At 43.4% G+C, this 15567-nt stretch overlaps 1 protein-coding gene across 1 annotated transcript in view; it reads left to right on the top strand.

Moving 5' to 3' along the window:
• The window catches only part of CCBE1 (collagen and calcium binding EGF domains 1), a 264261-nt gene that overhangs the window by 210397 nt on the left and 38297 nt on the right, over nt 1-15567 (top strand). The window contains exons 3-4 of the mRNA XM_049901887.1: nt 7059-7111; nt 14303-14437. Coding sequence (XP_049757844.1) covers nt 7059-7111; nt 14303-14437 — 188 coding nt within the window. The remainder of the gene's footprint in view (nt 1-7058; nt 7112-14302; nt 14438-15567) is intronic.

Below are 15567 nucleotides of genomic sequence, written 5' to 3'. Positions count from 1 at the left end.
TGTTTTCTTAGCTCCATAGAATAACCCTCCCACATATAATTTTTTTTTTTTCCCTCTGATTCACAGTTAAAATGCAGATACTGTGACTAGGGTGCTAGTGGTTAGAGGAGTGACTCCCAGTATTTCCCTTCTCGTTTGAACTTGACCATCAGTAATTGTGCAGTTTATGCCTAATATGCTCCTTATGATTCTCTTAATATTGCCCTTGAGATTTGGCACTAACAAGAAAATTTACATGTGGATAAACAGAATTTTTTTTTTTTAAGATTATTCCTAATGATTGCTATAGTCAACATGGAATGATTATATTTGCCGGGAAGCACACTGTCTGTTTTAAAGGTTGGAACCAAGCCTGCCTAGATTGGAGGTGAATCATTTTATTCGAATCTGTTCTGAGGCATCTGCTGTAAAAGGAATTCTAGGAAGCTCACGCAAAGTCGTGCAAAGCTCAGTAAAATTTTTGGACAGGGAAGAGGTTAAAAGGATGAGAGGAAAGATTGTTCACAGTAAAGAGCTTTACAAGGAAATTCAGGACCACTTTAAATCCCTGGCCCCTTAAAATGAGCCCAGAGGGATCCTATTTTTGGTTCTTCCTGGCCCAGGTTTCTTGCGGACTCCCTTCTCCGGCATGCCACAGAGTGGATGGAATCATGATAATACATTATGCTAATGAGGTTCTACAATTTTCCAGTCTCATCTGTCTTCATTTAGGGCTGAGTAGTAGAAGATGTGAGGAGGCCTCATCTGGTTTGCCTTTGGAAGCCGTCAACAGATGGGGTTCATTCTTTTGGAAGGAAACGTTAAACTGAAGAGGTTCTAGAAAACCTTTGGAAACCCTGTGTCCCTGGGCAGGATTATCTACTGGTGGAGAGGTGCCACTTATTTCTCTGGCTTGGTGCCCCAGAGTCTTAAACTTCTCGGGACCAATTCCCCCAAAGAATATACCTTCTCTTTCAGTGGAGACAAAGGGTATTAAGCTAACTGCATGGGGTTGGTAAGGGAACTGGAAATCTCACTCCCAGTCATCTTGCTCTCTTCTGACCTCCATTTTCCTCAATACTCATTGCCTCCAATTTCTAAACCTTGCTTGAGGCTCAACAGTTGAGTTGACTTCTTGTTATTTCCTAGACACTTAGGTTTCCAGGTACTCCACTGTGCAGAATCACTTCCCACCCTTCTATCCACTTCCTGTCTTCATATACGGTGGTTCAGGGTTACACATGTCTCCTAAATCCTGAGATACGGGGTTTGTGTTTTTTGTTTCTTGTTCTCTTCATTATTGAGAGATAACTTGTGGAAGAAGAAGGGAACAGAAATATTCATTTTCCTCCGTATCGAAATCAGAAATTTCTCTCTCCCTTTACTCTTTCGATTTGTCTTTGGAAGAAGAGAGGATGTCTGCCACTGAGTAAGAATTGGAAAAAAACAGATGAGTCATAAGATGAAGGTAGCTGGGGAGAGTTGCTTTGGCTGTTTGTTTGCTGTACCCATAAAGCTGCAGCTAGAACACTCTCCTCCCCCAGGTATGATGCCGAGTACCTTCCGTATATTATGTATAATCCTTGCAGTAATCCCATAAGGCAATTATTTCCATCTGCGTGTTATCCATGAGGAATTTGAAGCTCAGTGAGCTTAAGAAGCCAACCCAAGGTCACATCCTTAACTCTTTAAATGACAGACCCAGAAGTTTAACCACATTGCCTTGGCACCAGGAACTAAAATACTCTGGAAAATGCAGCTCGCTATCTAGTTTTGAAAACTCTCTACTATATCTGGTACATGCCCAGGCTTCGGTGGAGACAACCGTGCAAAAGAAACCAAGTAAATGTTAAATTTACCCTTGCCTTGGAGCAAAGCTTTAAATATTTCTTGTCTACTAACTCTCTTGACTTGCAAGGTCCCTTCTAGTCCTGCAGGCAGTTTTGTTTTTGTTTTCTTTTTTTCCCTAGAATCTAATAGCTGCCATCGGCAGACCATCTGATAATGGTATTTCTGCTATCTTCATTCTCTTGATTTAGTTTTTCCTTCTAACAGCTCTCATACACACCTGGCTTGTGGGATATATTTTAAGCTGCACCATTTTTATTATAATTTTTTTTATGTGTGCTAATGCTTGAGACACTCAGGGGAAACCTCCACAGACTTTCCTGATTACCAGATGTCACCCTTTCTATGTAAAAACCATCTAATCACCACTTCTCCTTGCCAAGAACCGAGAAGGAGTTTGCATTTGGAAAACCAAGCTGTGACACATGGAGCGTATTAATTACGAACGACTGCATCGCTGGCACACGTGACCTTTCCCCATCTTAGTTCGCTTTTCTTAAAGATACAAATCACACAGCCGAGTTTGTAGCTAAGTCTGACTGAGGCTTGCATAACAAGAAGGAGATTTCACTGTAGCTGTCTCAGCTTCATTATATGTAAATTACTTTGTAAGTAATCTTGGAAACGGTATAAAATGTGTAATAAAGTGTGCAGCCAGTGTTTATTTTTTTATACTGTGGAATATTTCATTATTTATTTGAAATGGCAGATTATGACTGATGGGTGTTTAACATGGAAGATAACGTATTCCCAGGCACTTGGAAGAAGGCAGGAGGGTGCCCTACAGTCTCGAACTCCATCCCTCAAGCAGAGGGCTGGGGCGAGTTCTGCAGTTAAGAAAAAACAACAAAGGGGAAGTTGTTATCTAAGCAGGTATTTGGATGAAGCGTGTTCAACCTAAAGCTCAGATTTCCTCCTGACAGAATCCCGGAGCCTTTTGAGAGCATATCCAATCACTTCATTCTCATTAAGTTTCATCAGAAGGCAAGTGGCAGATTACCTCTGTCTCCACTGTGTGAACAGTCCCACATTTAATGCCTTGGATGTGAAAAAAGAGGTTGTAAGGATGGTATCCATTTGTATGAACTTTAAAATGCCAGGGAACATCTCAGAGGCTATACCTTAGACATGCCATTTACATAGAAACAAATAGAACCATGTGTTTAAATGTGGCATTAGACTTTAGACGTGAGTATCAAAAACACATGTGTTTTTCCTTTATCCAACTTTCTCATGAACGACTTGAGCTGCAGATCATCTAGTGCACTATTTTTCCTCTTATAGCTTTCTGTAGGACAGCCTTGAGTAATACAGTAAGTAATAACCGTAAAATTTTAATGAATACTGTTTTAGGCCCGATTTCTTTTGGCTGTTAGGGGCTTTAACTTTCTTAAACCGTGGAAAACTAGGCAGGGTTCAAAATTCACGGAATGTAAAGGGAGATCCTCTACCACCGTTACGAATAATAATCATCATAAATTTATACCCCAAGGGCTTCTCTTGTCATATAAAATTGTAATTTAGTTGGAGATGTTGGGAAATGATGTCTAATGGGAAAACGCTAGACATTGCCACACATCATTCATATCAGTGAATAAACTATATGTACATATATGTGTGTGTGTGTGTATATACATATACACATATAGTTGTTAGCTGCTGCCACGTTAGCCCCCGACTCATGGCAGCTGCATGCGCAATGAACCAAAATGCTATCCAGTCTCACGCCAGCCCCGCGATCGGCTGCAGATCAAACTATTGTTATCCACAGGGTTTTCACTGACTGGTTTTCAGTAGGTCACCAGGCCTTTCTTCCTAGTTCACCTTAATCTGGAAGCTCCCCTGAAACCTGTTCAGCATCATATCAACATGCAAACCTCCACTGACAGACAGGTAGGGGTTGTGCATGAGGTCCATGGACTGGGAATTGAACCCTGGTCAAATCCACCAGGTGCCCCTTGGAAACCCTGTGAGGCAGTTCGACTCTGTCCTATAGGGTCACTATGAGTCAGAATCAACTCGATGGTAGTGGGTTTGGTTTTGTTGGGTTCTCCTGCATGGAAAATGAGAATTCTACCACTGAACCACCAACGCCATGTGTGGGTATGTGTTTTCCTTCTGACATAAAATATTCTGAAGAAGGATTCAAAATATTCTATATTGGCAGGACAAGTACAGGCAAATGTGTCCTTTGGAATAAAAAAAATAAACTTGGGTTATTTCAGTCAAGGCTCTTTTGAGAGCATCCCAAGTACCAGTATTTTTATAATGGCAGCCCACTTAAATCTTTTTGAAGTAAGATATCAACCACATATCAACCACAGCTGGGCTGCATGTGAGAGCTGTTGGGAAGGAATGAGGAAGCATTGCTCTACGCAGTTGGGTTTATGAATTTTCTCTTACTAGATGTGACTTTTATCAATTGTGTAAATTTTTTGATAAATGTTATATATAAAATTTAAGGAGCCCTGGTGGTGCAGTGGTTAAGGGCTCGGCTGCTAGCTGAAAGGTTGGCAGTTTGAACCCACCAGCCACTCCACTAGAGAAAGATGTGGTAGCCTGCCTCCTTAAAGGTTACCCTTTGCTATCGAGTAGATTCGGACTCGTAGTGACCCTATAGGACAGAGTAGAACTGCCCCACAGAGTTTCCAAAGAGCAGCTAGTGGATTCGAACTGCTGACCTTTTGATTAGCAGCCAAACTCTTAGCAGCTGCACCACTAGGGCTTCCATAAAGAGTATAGCTTGGAAACCCTGTGGGGCAGTTCTACTCTGACCTATAGGGTCGCTATGAGTTAGAATTGACTTGATGGCTATGGGTTTTTTAACATAAAGTTTATAAATTATAGACTTCATAAGATTTTTCTAAATCTTCAGAAGATAATCTGGGGCTCTTCTTCTCTAGCACACTCCTTTCCGGATTCCCCCTTAATTTTTTGTGGCTCTGGCTGCCCAGGCTGCCCTCCACTTGATCAGGCCAAAAAATACTGCAGGTTTTCTGTCAGAGTTTAACTTCCCCATGACACGTGGCAACAGTGATATGCCCTCAGACCAAGGCTCTAAAAGGAGGGACTCCTGTGTCGGTTCCCTGTCTAAAATTTCAACTCTTCTCCAAAACCTGTCTTCAGAGCCTTCAGGTAGTGATTTTCTTCTCTTTTGTCCAGAGTGTATAGTTGTTAGCTGCAGCCGGGTTGGTCTGTTAGGAGCTTACAACTCCATGCCATAGGCATCATCCCTCCCATGGAGATTCGAATTTTGATCTGATGGTACCATTTCTCTATCTGAGGCAGATGGAAGCCTTGAGTAGTTATATTAGGAATTTTCAGTTGGCTGTTTTTCAATTTGGTTAATTTAGGTAGCTTTCAGTACCTTATGTACAGGTATAAAAAGAGCACTGTAATGGGAATCAGAATGCTTGGGTTCCAGTCCCAGTCTCGATAAGAATTAGCTCCCTGTAGCAGGAAAGCGGTGGGATGCAGACCTCAAATTCTCATAAAAAGACCAGACTTAATGGTCTGACTGAGACTAGGAGGACCCTGGAGGTCATGGTCCCCAGACCTTCCGTTAGCCTGAGACAGGAACTGTTCCCAAAGCCAACTCTTCAGACAGGATTAGACTGGACTATGGGATAGAAAATGATACTGGTGAAGTGTGAGCTTCTTGGATCAAGTAGACACATGAGACTATGTGGGCAGCTCTTGTCTTGAGAGGAAATGAGAGGGCAGAGGGGGTCAGAAGCTGGCCGAATGGACACGAAAATAGAGAGTGGAGGGAAGGAGTGTGTTGTCTCATTGGGGGAGAGCAACTAGGAGTATATAGCAAGGTGTATATAAATTTTTGTATGAGAGACTGACTTGATTTGTAAATTTTCACTTAAAGCACAATAAAAAAAAAAAAAATTAGCTCCCTGTATGACTTTAGCAAGTCATGTGAATCCATGGCCTGTAGAATGAGGGCCATGGCCAGCCTTAAAGATCCTTTTCAGTGCTTATATTCTGTGGGCCTTCAATTATTTAAGGAGCCCTGGTGACATAGTGGAGCCACGGAGGCACAGTGGTTAAGAGATTGGCTGCTAAATTAAAGGTAGGCAGCATGAATCCACCAGCTTCTCCTTGGAAACCCTATGGAGCAGTACTACTCTGTCCTGTAGAGTTGCTATGAGTTGAAATCGACTCGACAGCAATGAGTTTTGGTGGTGACACAGTGGTTAATTGCTCATCTGCTAACTAAAAAGTCAGTGGTTCAAACCCTTCAGCCACTCCACTGGAAAAAGATGTGGCAGTCTGGTTCCATAAATATTATGGCCTTGGAAACCCTAGGGGGCAGTTCTGCCATGTCCTATAGGGTTGCTATGAGTCAGAATCAACTCGATGGCAATGGGTTTGATTTTGGGGGGTCAATTATTTAATATAAGTAACTGGAAGTTTCAGAGTTATTTTATGTATTTCATAGGCTTCTGTTTTAATTTCCTCCTATTCTCCTGGTTGGTGAGGGAGGGATTTCCTCTCTTGGGTTATAGGGATGGCCAAACACACAGCACCCAACACTGGACAGATGACATCAACAGCAGTTTATTAGTCACATATACTCACAGCTTGCGGAAGGAGGACACTGTACCTCACACAGAGCCATGGAGGGGTTGCGCTCAGGAACAACCAGAAGCTGTAGGAGGAAGCTTTGTAGTATCAAGAGGGTGGGGTGCCCTCTTGGTTCCTGCAAGAGGATGTGATTGGCTTATTTGAATAATTCTATGGGCTATAGAGTCGCTATGAGTCAGAATCGACTCGACAGCACTGGGTTTGGTTTTTGGTATGGGCTGGCAGAGAACTGAAGCCCTCTACTCAAGGATAAGCAAAAAACTGCACCTGGTCCATTTGAATAAGGAAGGCAAAGGAGAGAAGAGAACTTGTGATTAGGCCATCTGAGGCCCTCCCAATTTTACCAGATGTCAAAGCAGTGCATAATTTTAGACCTTATACCACAGTTTCAAAGAGCTAACTTCATAAATTACGTGTCCAAAAAGACATCCTGATATTGGAAGATGTGGTTATGTGGTATTGATATTTTTCCTTTTAATCTCAGATTGGCCTAAAAATCCTCCACACTTGCTGTGCTTTATCCTTTAGTTTTTCCTGGGCACGATTTATTTCTTCAAAAAGCAGTAGCTAAAAAAATGTATAGGTTTGATCTCACATATTCCATTTGAAATACTTTTTGTTTGTTTGCCTTTTAGGAAAAAGTGCTGCAAAGGGTATAAATTTGTTCTTGGACAATGCATCCCAGAAGGTATGTAACATAAAAAAATTGTGATTTCTCGCTTTACTCATCACTAATCATTAGCAATCTATAAAGTTCAGATGTACATGGAATGTGTGTTGTCTGTGTCTGATTAACTATGCATGTGTGTGTATGTGGGTAATTTCTTTTTGGCATTAAAGTTTTCTAAATCTATTGGCTATGTGTCACATACTCTAATAATAACACAACATGTGCACACACATTGAGTCCATTCTCATATTTCAGGCTTTATGCCTAATAGGCTGTAGTTCCCTAATCAACATTCCATACACAATTAGAACACAACCCTCCTTCCCAAACCCTCTACCTCCTGTTCACCTCCTAAACTTTAAGTCCCTTCTCAGGACGTCAGTAGACACTAACTGAGCACTCCTCCCAGCATTGGAGATGGAGCGATACATAACATGAGCCCAAGGTGCATACAGTCAAGTTGAGGAGACGGGAGGACATGGATAGTGTAGAATCAGATAGACTCGGGTTATAATTATGCTTCCACCTCCTACTAGCTATGACCTAGGGCAAGTTACTCTTGAAACCTTAGTTTTTCAGGAAGGAGTTAGTATTTGACTCATATGGTTGTTTTAAGAATATTGCAACATGTACTTGGAATGAAGCCTGGCTCTTAAGTGCTCAATAAATGATGGATGCTTTATCGCTGCTCTTGTTGTTGTCATTAGTAACTGCAATATGTGCAGTAGACACATTTAATGCAGCAGGTGTGCAAGGAGGCACCAAGCACAGAAGACCAGCACAGTCAGAGGTAGTCTCAGGAAAGAGGAGAGACTTGAGCTAGGTTATGAAGGAAGGCAGCCCAGGACTTCACCAGTAGGCAGAGGAGTGCTGCAGAGGAGTCTAAGCAGAGCCTTGACACAGAAAAGACTGAAGAACTGTTTTAAAAGCATGAAATTAGTTTGCCCAGGCCTGATGCAGGGAGGTGGGTGGGTAATATGAAATAGTTTTCTTTACTGTTGCCCAAGAAGCCAGGTCTCTGTAGAGGCTCTAGAGCCAAGGCAAGCTAATTCATGGTTTATTATTGCATAAAGTATAATTCAGGAGCTATGATGGTGCAGTGGTTAAGCACTCAGCTGCTAACTGAAAGGTTGGTGGTTCAAATCCACCCAGTGGCTCTGCAGGAGAAAGACCTGACAGTCTGCTCCCTTAAAAATTACAGCCTAGAATGCCCTATAGGGCAGTTCTACTCCATCACGTGGGGTTGCTATGAGTCAGAATCCACTCGACGACACCTAACAACAGAGTGCATCTATTTCTTTATCAGAAATTAAGGAATCACTCCCGTTTATTGCTCTCTTCAGTGGAAGGATGAGAGAGTTCATTAAACCATAACTGTGGTCTATAGCAGAAGGATGCCATAGGAAAGCTAGTTAGGAAATCACATCTGGTCTTGAGTCTTAAGACTGAATGTCTCACTGCCAGCCAAGTCCGTTGGCTAGACCGTGGTGGAAAAACACACACACACACACACAAAAAAGTCAAAATAATTGCATTCCTTTCTAATTCAGCTTTTCTCAGTCACCAGCTGTGTCCTTTTCAGCACCTTTTGGAGGACACCAATAGCAAATTAAGTTTAGGCGATTAATTTAAGATCCCAGCTAAAGTCCTTGCCCAACCTAATTAAAAACATACTATGTGATACCTTATACTTACAGTTCCTTTAAATGTTATTGTGGTTTCAAATGTCAAGGCCTAAAACCAGGCTCCCTCACCCCAAAGTGAGAATACCACACCTATGATTCATATAACCTAGAGCTGAATATTTCCAGGAAAAATGGTCTCAAGTGCTGCAAGTTGCTTGGTTGTAACCAACTCTGTGTTCTATTGCTTTTCATAGAACTATTTTAAAAGTTGGTTAATCTGCACTAAATAGACAATAGATAAGTGGTAATTTTGGTAAAGGGTAAGATGGTATACAATACTGGGGAAGCCAGCACAGCTTGTACAAGGCAAGGTCATGGAAGCTCCACAGACACATCCAGAGTCCCTGAGGAACTGAATTGCTGGGCTGAGGGCTATGGGAACCATGGTCTCAGGGAACATCTAGCTCAATTGGCATAATATAGTTTATAAAGAAAATGTTCTACATTCTACTTTGGTGAGTAGCATCGGGGGTCTTAAAAGCCTGTGAGCGGCCATCTAAGATAATCCACTGGTCTCACCGCTTCAGGAGCAAGGAATAATGAAGAAAACTAAAGATACCAGGGAAAGATTAGTCCAAAGGACTAATGGGCCACACCTACCATGGCCTCCAGCAGACTGAGTCTAGTACAACTAGATGATGCCCAGCTACCACCAGTGACTGCTATGACAGGGATCACAATAGAGGGTCCCAAACAGATCTGGAGAAGAATGTAGAACACAATTCTAATTCACCAAAAAAAGACCAGACTTACTGGCCTGACAGAGCCTGGAGAAACCCCAGGAGTATGGCCCCCAGACACCCTTTTAGCTCAGTAATGAAGTCACTCCTGAGGTTCACCCTGCAGCCAAGATTAGACAGGTCCGTGAAACTAAACGAGGCCAAAGGGCACACCAGCCAAGGGGCAAGGACTAGAAGGCAGGAGGGGACAGGAAAGCTGGTAATAGGGAACCCTAGGTTGAGAAGGGAAAGTGTTGACATGTCAAGGGGTTTTTTAACCAACGTCATAAAACAATGTTTGTACTAACTGTTTAGTGAGAAACTAGTTTGTTCTATAAATCTTCATCTAAAAAGTACAAAAAAAAAAAAAATCAGCAGAGACTGGCCAGCTGATCTGGCAATCATATTACGTTACGAGTTGAAATTGAAAAGATGAAATCAGAACTATGTTGCTTTTAAAATGTGCCAAGAAATACCCCCCCACACACCCACACACACACGCACACACACAAAATAACAGAATTAGTAAAAAGATGCCTTCTGACAATTTTCAGCCTTTGAAGAGGCTCATTTCTTCCCCAAGCCACTCCGTTTGAGCACCCTCCAGCTTAGTCTTCCAGGAGAACAGCTGGGTTTGCTGAGCCTCCTTGATTCGTGGCTCCTTCACATTAAGAGGCTATTTATAATGCCCCAAAGTAGAAACAGCTAAATGTCCATCAAGAGATGAACGGATAAACGGAATGCGGTATATAACACAGAGTGAGCCATTGCTCGGCCAGAAGGAGAAGTTAGGTCCTGATACGTGCTACATGGGGATGGACCTTGGAAACATGCTGAGTGAAGTCAATCACAAAAGGATAAATATTGTATGATCTCACTTTTATGAGATACCTAGAATAGGCAGATGTACAGAGATCAAAGTTGAATAGTGGTTGCCAGGGGCCGGAGGGAGGAGGGGTCATTGTTTCTGCTTATGGTGATGGAAAATTTGGCCACAGGTATTTGGGGTGGTTGCACAACACAATTGACGTAGTTGGTGTCACTGAATTGTACATTTTTACAGTTGTTGTAAAAAATGTTGACTTGGCAAATGTTGTATGATATATACTTTTTACAGCAATAAAAAGAAGCTTTTATGTGGTTAAAAAAAGTGATTAATCTGCATGAATCAGTTGATTTTGTGTGTTTGTTTTAGCTATGTCTTCAGTTTTTTTTTTTTTTTTAGTTATAAAGCTTTCTATCACTCCATAATGCAAGGTAAAAATCTAGGATTTCAAAAGAAATGAGTTTCTGAACAAATGTGCTAACTAATGAGTATTTGCTGCAATTTAAAGGTGTTACTGCAACAAATTTATTGTTCTCCATCAGGGATTGACAAAATATGGCCTACAGGCCAAACCTGGGCTACTACCTGTTTTTGTAAATAAAGTTTTATTGGAACATATTCATTTACAAATAGTCTGTGACTCCCTGTAGACTACAATGGCAGAGTCAAATAGTTGCAGCAGAGACCTTACGGCCTGAAAAGCCTAAAATACTCCCAGTCTGGCCCTTCACGGGAAAAGTCTTCTGACCACTGCTATACATGTCATCTTGTTTCAGTCCAACAATTAATTGTGTGTAATTGTGCTAATTACTCCAGAGACACAGTCCCTGCCAGGTACCCAAAGAGTCATAAGACTGTTTTAGGCCTAGATGTTTTGTAGCAATGAAAGAAGCAGAAGAGCAGGGAGAGGTGTTGTTGTGTGCGAAGCACTGTGCTTTAATGCATCATCCATTTTAATCTTCATAAAAGCACTGCGCAGTGGGTATTATCATTACCTTATTTTACAAGTGAGGCAATTGAGGCTTAAAGAACCCAAGACCACAGATATGGTGGCAAAGTTGAGAAGGCTGGCTCCAGAACCTGTACTCTTCACCACAAGGCTTCTTGCCTTCTAGAATAGTGCCTGGCACAGAGTGGTAGTTCAGTCAGTGTGGTAGAACATGTGACTCTGAGGCCTATAGAGCCTATGGGTGTTGATAGCTTGGAGAACTAAAGTCTGCTGAGGTGTAAAAATGCTGTGGGGGTGGAGTCTGACCTCCTCTGTCTTCACAAGGGGGAAGGAAAGTCAAGATCAACAGCCCAAGGCTGATTCCTATGAGGTGAAGGTCAGACATGCCTACCCTCTCCACCATCTTTACCAATTCTGATACCAACCATCCCTCCCACGGTGCTGTCTACTTCCCTGCTAGGTTTGACAATTCACCGCAATGGCCACACGGAACTCACAGACATTACTCATGATTATGCGGTTTATCAGGGAAGTTAATAGGTTACAGTTCAGGTTCAGGAGCGCTCAGGATACGTTTCTTCCATCAGGACACCCTCTTCCCAGCCATACCTGCAGGCACACTTCTCTGGCCCCCAGCCTCTGCCCTGCTCAGGCAGTGTTACAAAGCTCTTTTAGCTCTGCCAACAAGTAGCCAGAGGCACTACACTCCACCAACAAACTTCCTGCCCAAAGGCACTCAGCATTCTTGCTCCTTGGGCAAAGAAGCCTATCACGCTGTCTCTTGCCATCATTTCTCTCCCACCGCTTCTCCAGCTCTCTTCTCTGTCTCCTGGTTCCAGGAGCCTCTCAACATAAGGATCCCGAGTACAAAGGGCACATTCTCTATTCCTGGCTGCTCTTCCTTGGTGATGGTGAGATCCTCTCTTTCCCACCTCTGGGGTAGCTCATTTCAAGCCCAGCTGGATGGCAAAACTGATTAATCCCTTGACGGGCCACAGTTACCCTACCCGCACAGTCCTGCCCATTCACTTGGATAAGAGTTAGAAGACCATGGCGAGAAAGGTCACACGAAAGTGATCCATCATACCACATGAGGAAACTAAAGAAGCCTTCTTGAAGGGGTGGTGTTTTCATTGGCACTTGGAAAACTGGGTTAGACATCAGTGATGATGAAGTGCTGAGAGGAAGGAGTGGTTGATTAGAAATTAATTACAAGAGTTGAAAACAGAGTAAACAAAGCACAGAGGTAAGAGGATATGGACATGATAAAAGATGATAGGACAAGAGAATCTAGTGTCAGAGTAGAACTGTGCCCCACAGGGTTTTCTATGGCTGACTTTTTTGAAGTAGATTCCAGGCCTTTCTTCCGAGGTGCCCCTGGGTGGACTCGAACCACCAAATTTTCAGTTGGCAGTCAAGCATGTTAACCATTTGCACCACCCAGGGACTCCTAGAGATCAATACAGAGTACTTAAAAGAGACATAAAAGAAAGAAGCAATGTAAGTCAGCTATTTAGGGACTGTGGAGGTCAACATGAAAATAATCAGCTAAAAGAGCAGGAATGGTGGGACATTAGGGGACTGTTGTTTTCAAACCAAGCCTTGTTGGATACCACATTCCCACAAGTACTTGGATGGCCTCTCTGCCCTGTTTCTCTTGGGCCAGGCCACTGCTGGATGATGGCTACAGTTGCCCAAGCAGGGAAGCTCATAGCCGTCACAGCTGAGACTTTGCTCTCCAGCAAAGAGAGCACAGAATTTGGCAGTGTAGAGGTGATGCTTACTTGAGGAACATATGTTTGACCAGGGACAGTTTCTAGGGTTAGTCAGAATGCCACTTAGGTAAAGCCAGCCTGGAAGCTCAGTTGTGGGGAGGAAAATTGAGCCAGGCCAGCTTTCCAAGTCATCCTAAGAATGGCATGATCCTTGTCACATTGACCCAGCCCACGTCAGTGGCTGACAGCCCACCCATCCCACCTCACATGCAGCAGAGCAGAGCCAGGCTCGTGTGAGTCCAAGGATAGTTTGTCTGTCAGCACCTGGGGAAGATAGCACAGTGATTAATGAGAGGCTGGGTTTAGTCTGGGAGCGATTGTTCAGCCTGAGCTCCTGGTTTAGAGCCAGAGTCCCCTCAGAGGCCCATTAAACATCAGGTCGTAAGCCTGAGAGAAGGAGATGCCTAATTCTTTATGAGTGATAGAGCATCCCCCCAGTTTGCACAAGGCAGAGACGGAGGGCTGGAAGGAGATCTCTAGCCATTCGAACATATCCAGCTCCTTCTCAGCATGCAGAATCACCCTCCTAAAATGTGCACAGACCACACTCCCATGCACACAAGCATCAGCTCCCTAATAACTCACACGCGTTTCCATTCCAAAACCTCCCTGAGCCTGCTCTGAGCCTGCCTGACTTCCAGCCCCAACTCCCACATGACGCCAGTGCCCATCCCCAGGGCTGACTGGCGTTTAGTGTTCAGCTGGAAGGATTTTCTCTCTCCACGGTAGTTAGTGAAAAAGAACAGAATCCCTAGGTAATGTTGCAGAGCCTGACCATCTAAAGTATCTTTGCTCTGTGGATGAGGGACAAAGACAAAATGATGGTGAGATGACCTAGAGGGGAACTACAAGCGATGTTTGGTTTTAACCACTATGTTGCTATGCATTAAGTTACCCATTGCAGTCCACTTAGAAGACACCCCATGGCCTAGAAGAATCAATACCCCTAGAGGGTCAGCAAAAGTGAGGGAAATCCTCAATGAGGTAGATTGGCACAATACCACGACAATGGCCTCAAACATACCAGAGACCATGAGGATGGCACAGGACCAGGCAGCACTTCGTTCTGTTATATGTAATGTCACCACGAGTCAGGGCTGACTGTACGGCAACTAACAACAACAAGTGTAGCCATTCACACTTCCGCGTGAGCAGAGTCCAGCTGGGAACGTCTGTTTCGGACCAGGGCCTCGTGGCCCCACCTCCACCTGGTGAATGCCGATTAGTGACGTGAGCTCACGCTTTTCTTTTGCAGACTATGATGTTTGTGCTGAGGCTCCGTGTGAACAGCAGTGCACAGATAACTTTGGCCGAGTGCTGTGCACGTGTTATCCAGGATACCGATATGACCGGGAGAGACACCGGAAGCGGGAGAAGCCGTACTGCCTGGGTGTGTTGGAATTAACATTATTTTCCAGCTCCTAAGGCTGTGCTTTGTTCAGATGGTCCTAACCCTTGTTGGCCACTCTTCATCAGCGTGAGCAGCTTCCGGCGCTGCATTCTTCTTTGATTCCACCCCTTAAGTCCTGATATTTGTTGGATGGAGTTGTGTTTGGTGTTATCCTAGGGACTACCACCTTCCATGATGATTATTAAAAAAAAAAAAAACCATGTCCAGTTTCTGTTAAGGGTGATGGAAAAATTGGGAATGGTTAATGGTGATGGTTGAACAATATAATGAACGTAATTAATGTCACTGAATTGTATGTGTGAAGAGCGTAAAAATGTTTTGTGACCTATAAACATAACCAGAATTTTTAAAAAGAAAGATTTGGATATATTACAAAACATTAAAAAAAAAATGTCCAAGGAACTCTTCAGAGTTGGTACCACTCAGACCCTAACTGGCAGCAAGATATAAGAGCAGGAGGAGGGGAACATTAACGAGTGTAAACTAGAATAATGTGAAATGGGGAATAAATGTTCATAAAGGTAAAAATGCAGAAAGAACTGAACGAGAAAAATTGTTCTCAGAAGACTAGGGAAAGAGACTGTAGAAGGAGGAAGTGTCCACATGGCAGACCAGGTAGAAGTGAGTCAAAGGGCACTGAAGCAGCCACCTGGGCTGCAGCTGAGAACAGCCAATACCATCAATGGCCACCAACATATTCCCTTCCCCCCGCCTCATTGACTGGGCCTCCCAACCATAAACGCTTTGAGTTTCTGAAGCAAGGTTATGGTTAATTGTCTCCTGGAGCCACATGTTTCAAAGTGCAGTCAGTCCGTGGCTAGCTAACCTATCTCAGAACATCTGGGGTTCTTGCTTAAAAAAAAAAAAAAAAATTCCTGGCCTCCCCTCCAGACCTTGTGAACCACAACTCTGAGGGTAGGTCCAGAAATCTGATTTAATACAAATGCCTCTAGTGATTCCCATGCACAGTCAAGTTTGAGAGACAGCTGGAGGAGAGACGGAGTAGATTGCAAATAGGCCCAAGAGACCCAAATGACTAGATGTGAGTAGCGAATCTACCTTCTCCCTCTTTGCCCCAGCAGGGGCTGTAGGCAGCACCATCTAAGAGT

This window comes from Elephas maximus, chromosome 11 (assembly GCF_024166365.1).
Source record: "Elephas maximus indicus isolate mEleMax1 chromosome 11, mEleMax1 primary haplotype, whole genome shotgun sequence".
Lineage (NCBI taxonomy): Eukaryota > Metazoa > Chordata > Mammalia > Proboscidea > Elephantidae > Elephas > Elephas maximus.
This window is presented reverse-complemented; position numbering and strand designations above follow the sequence as displayed.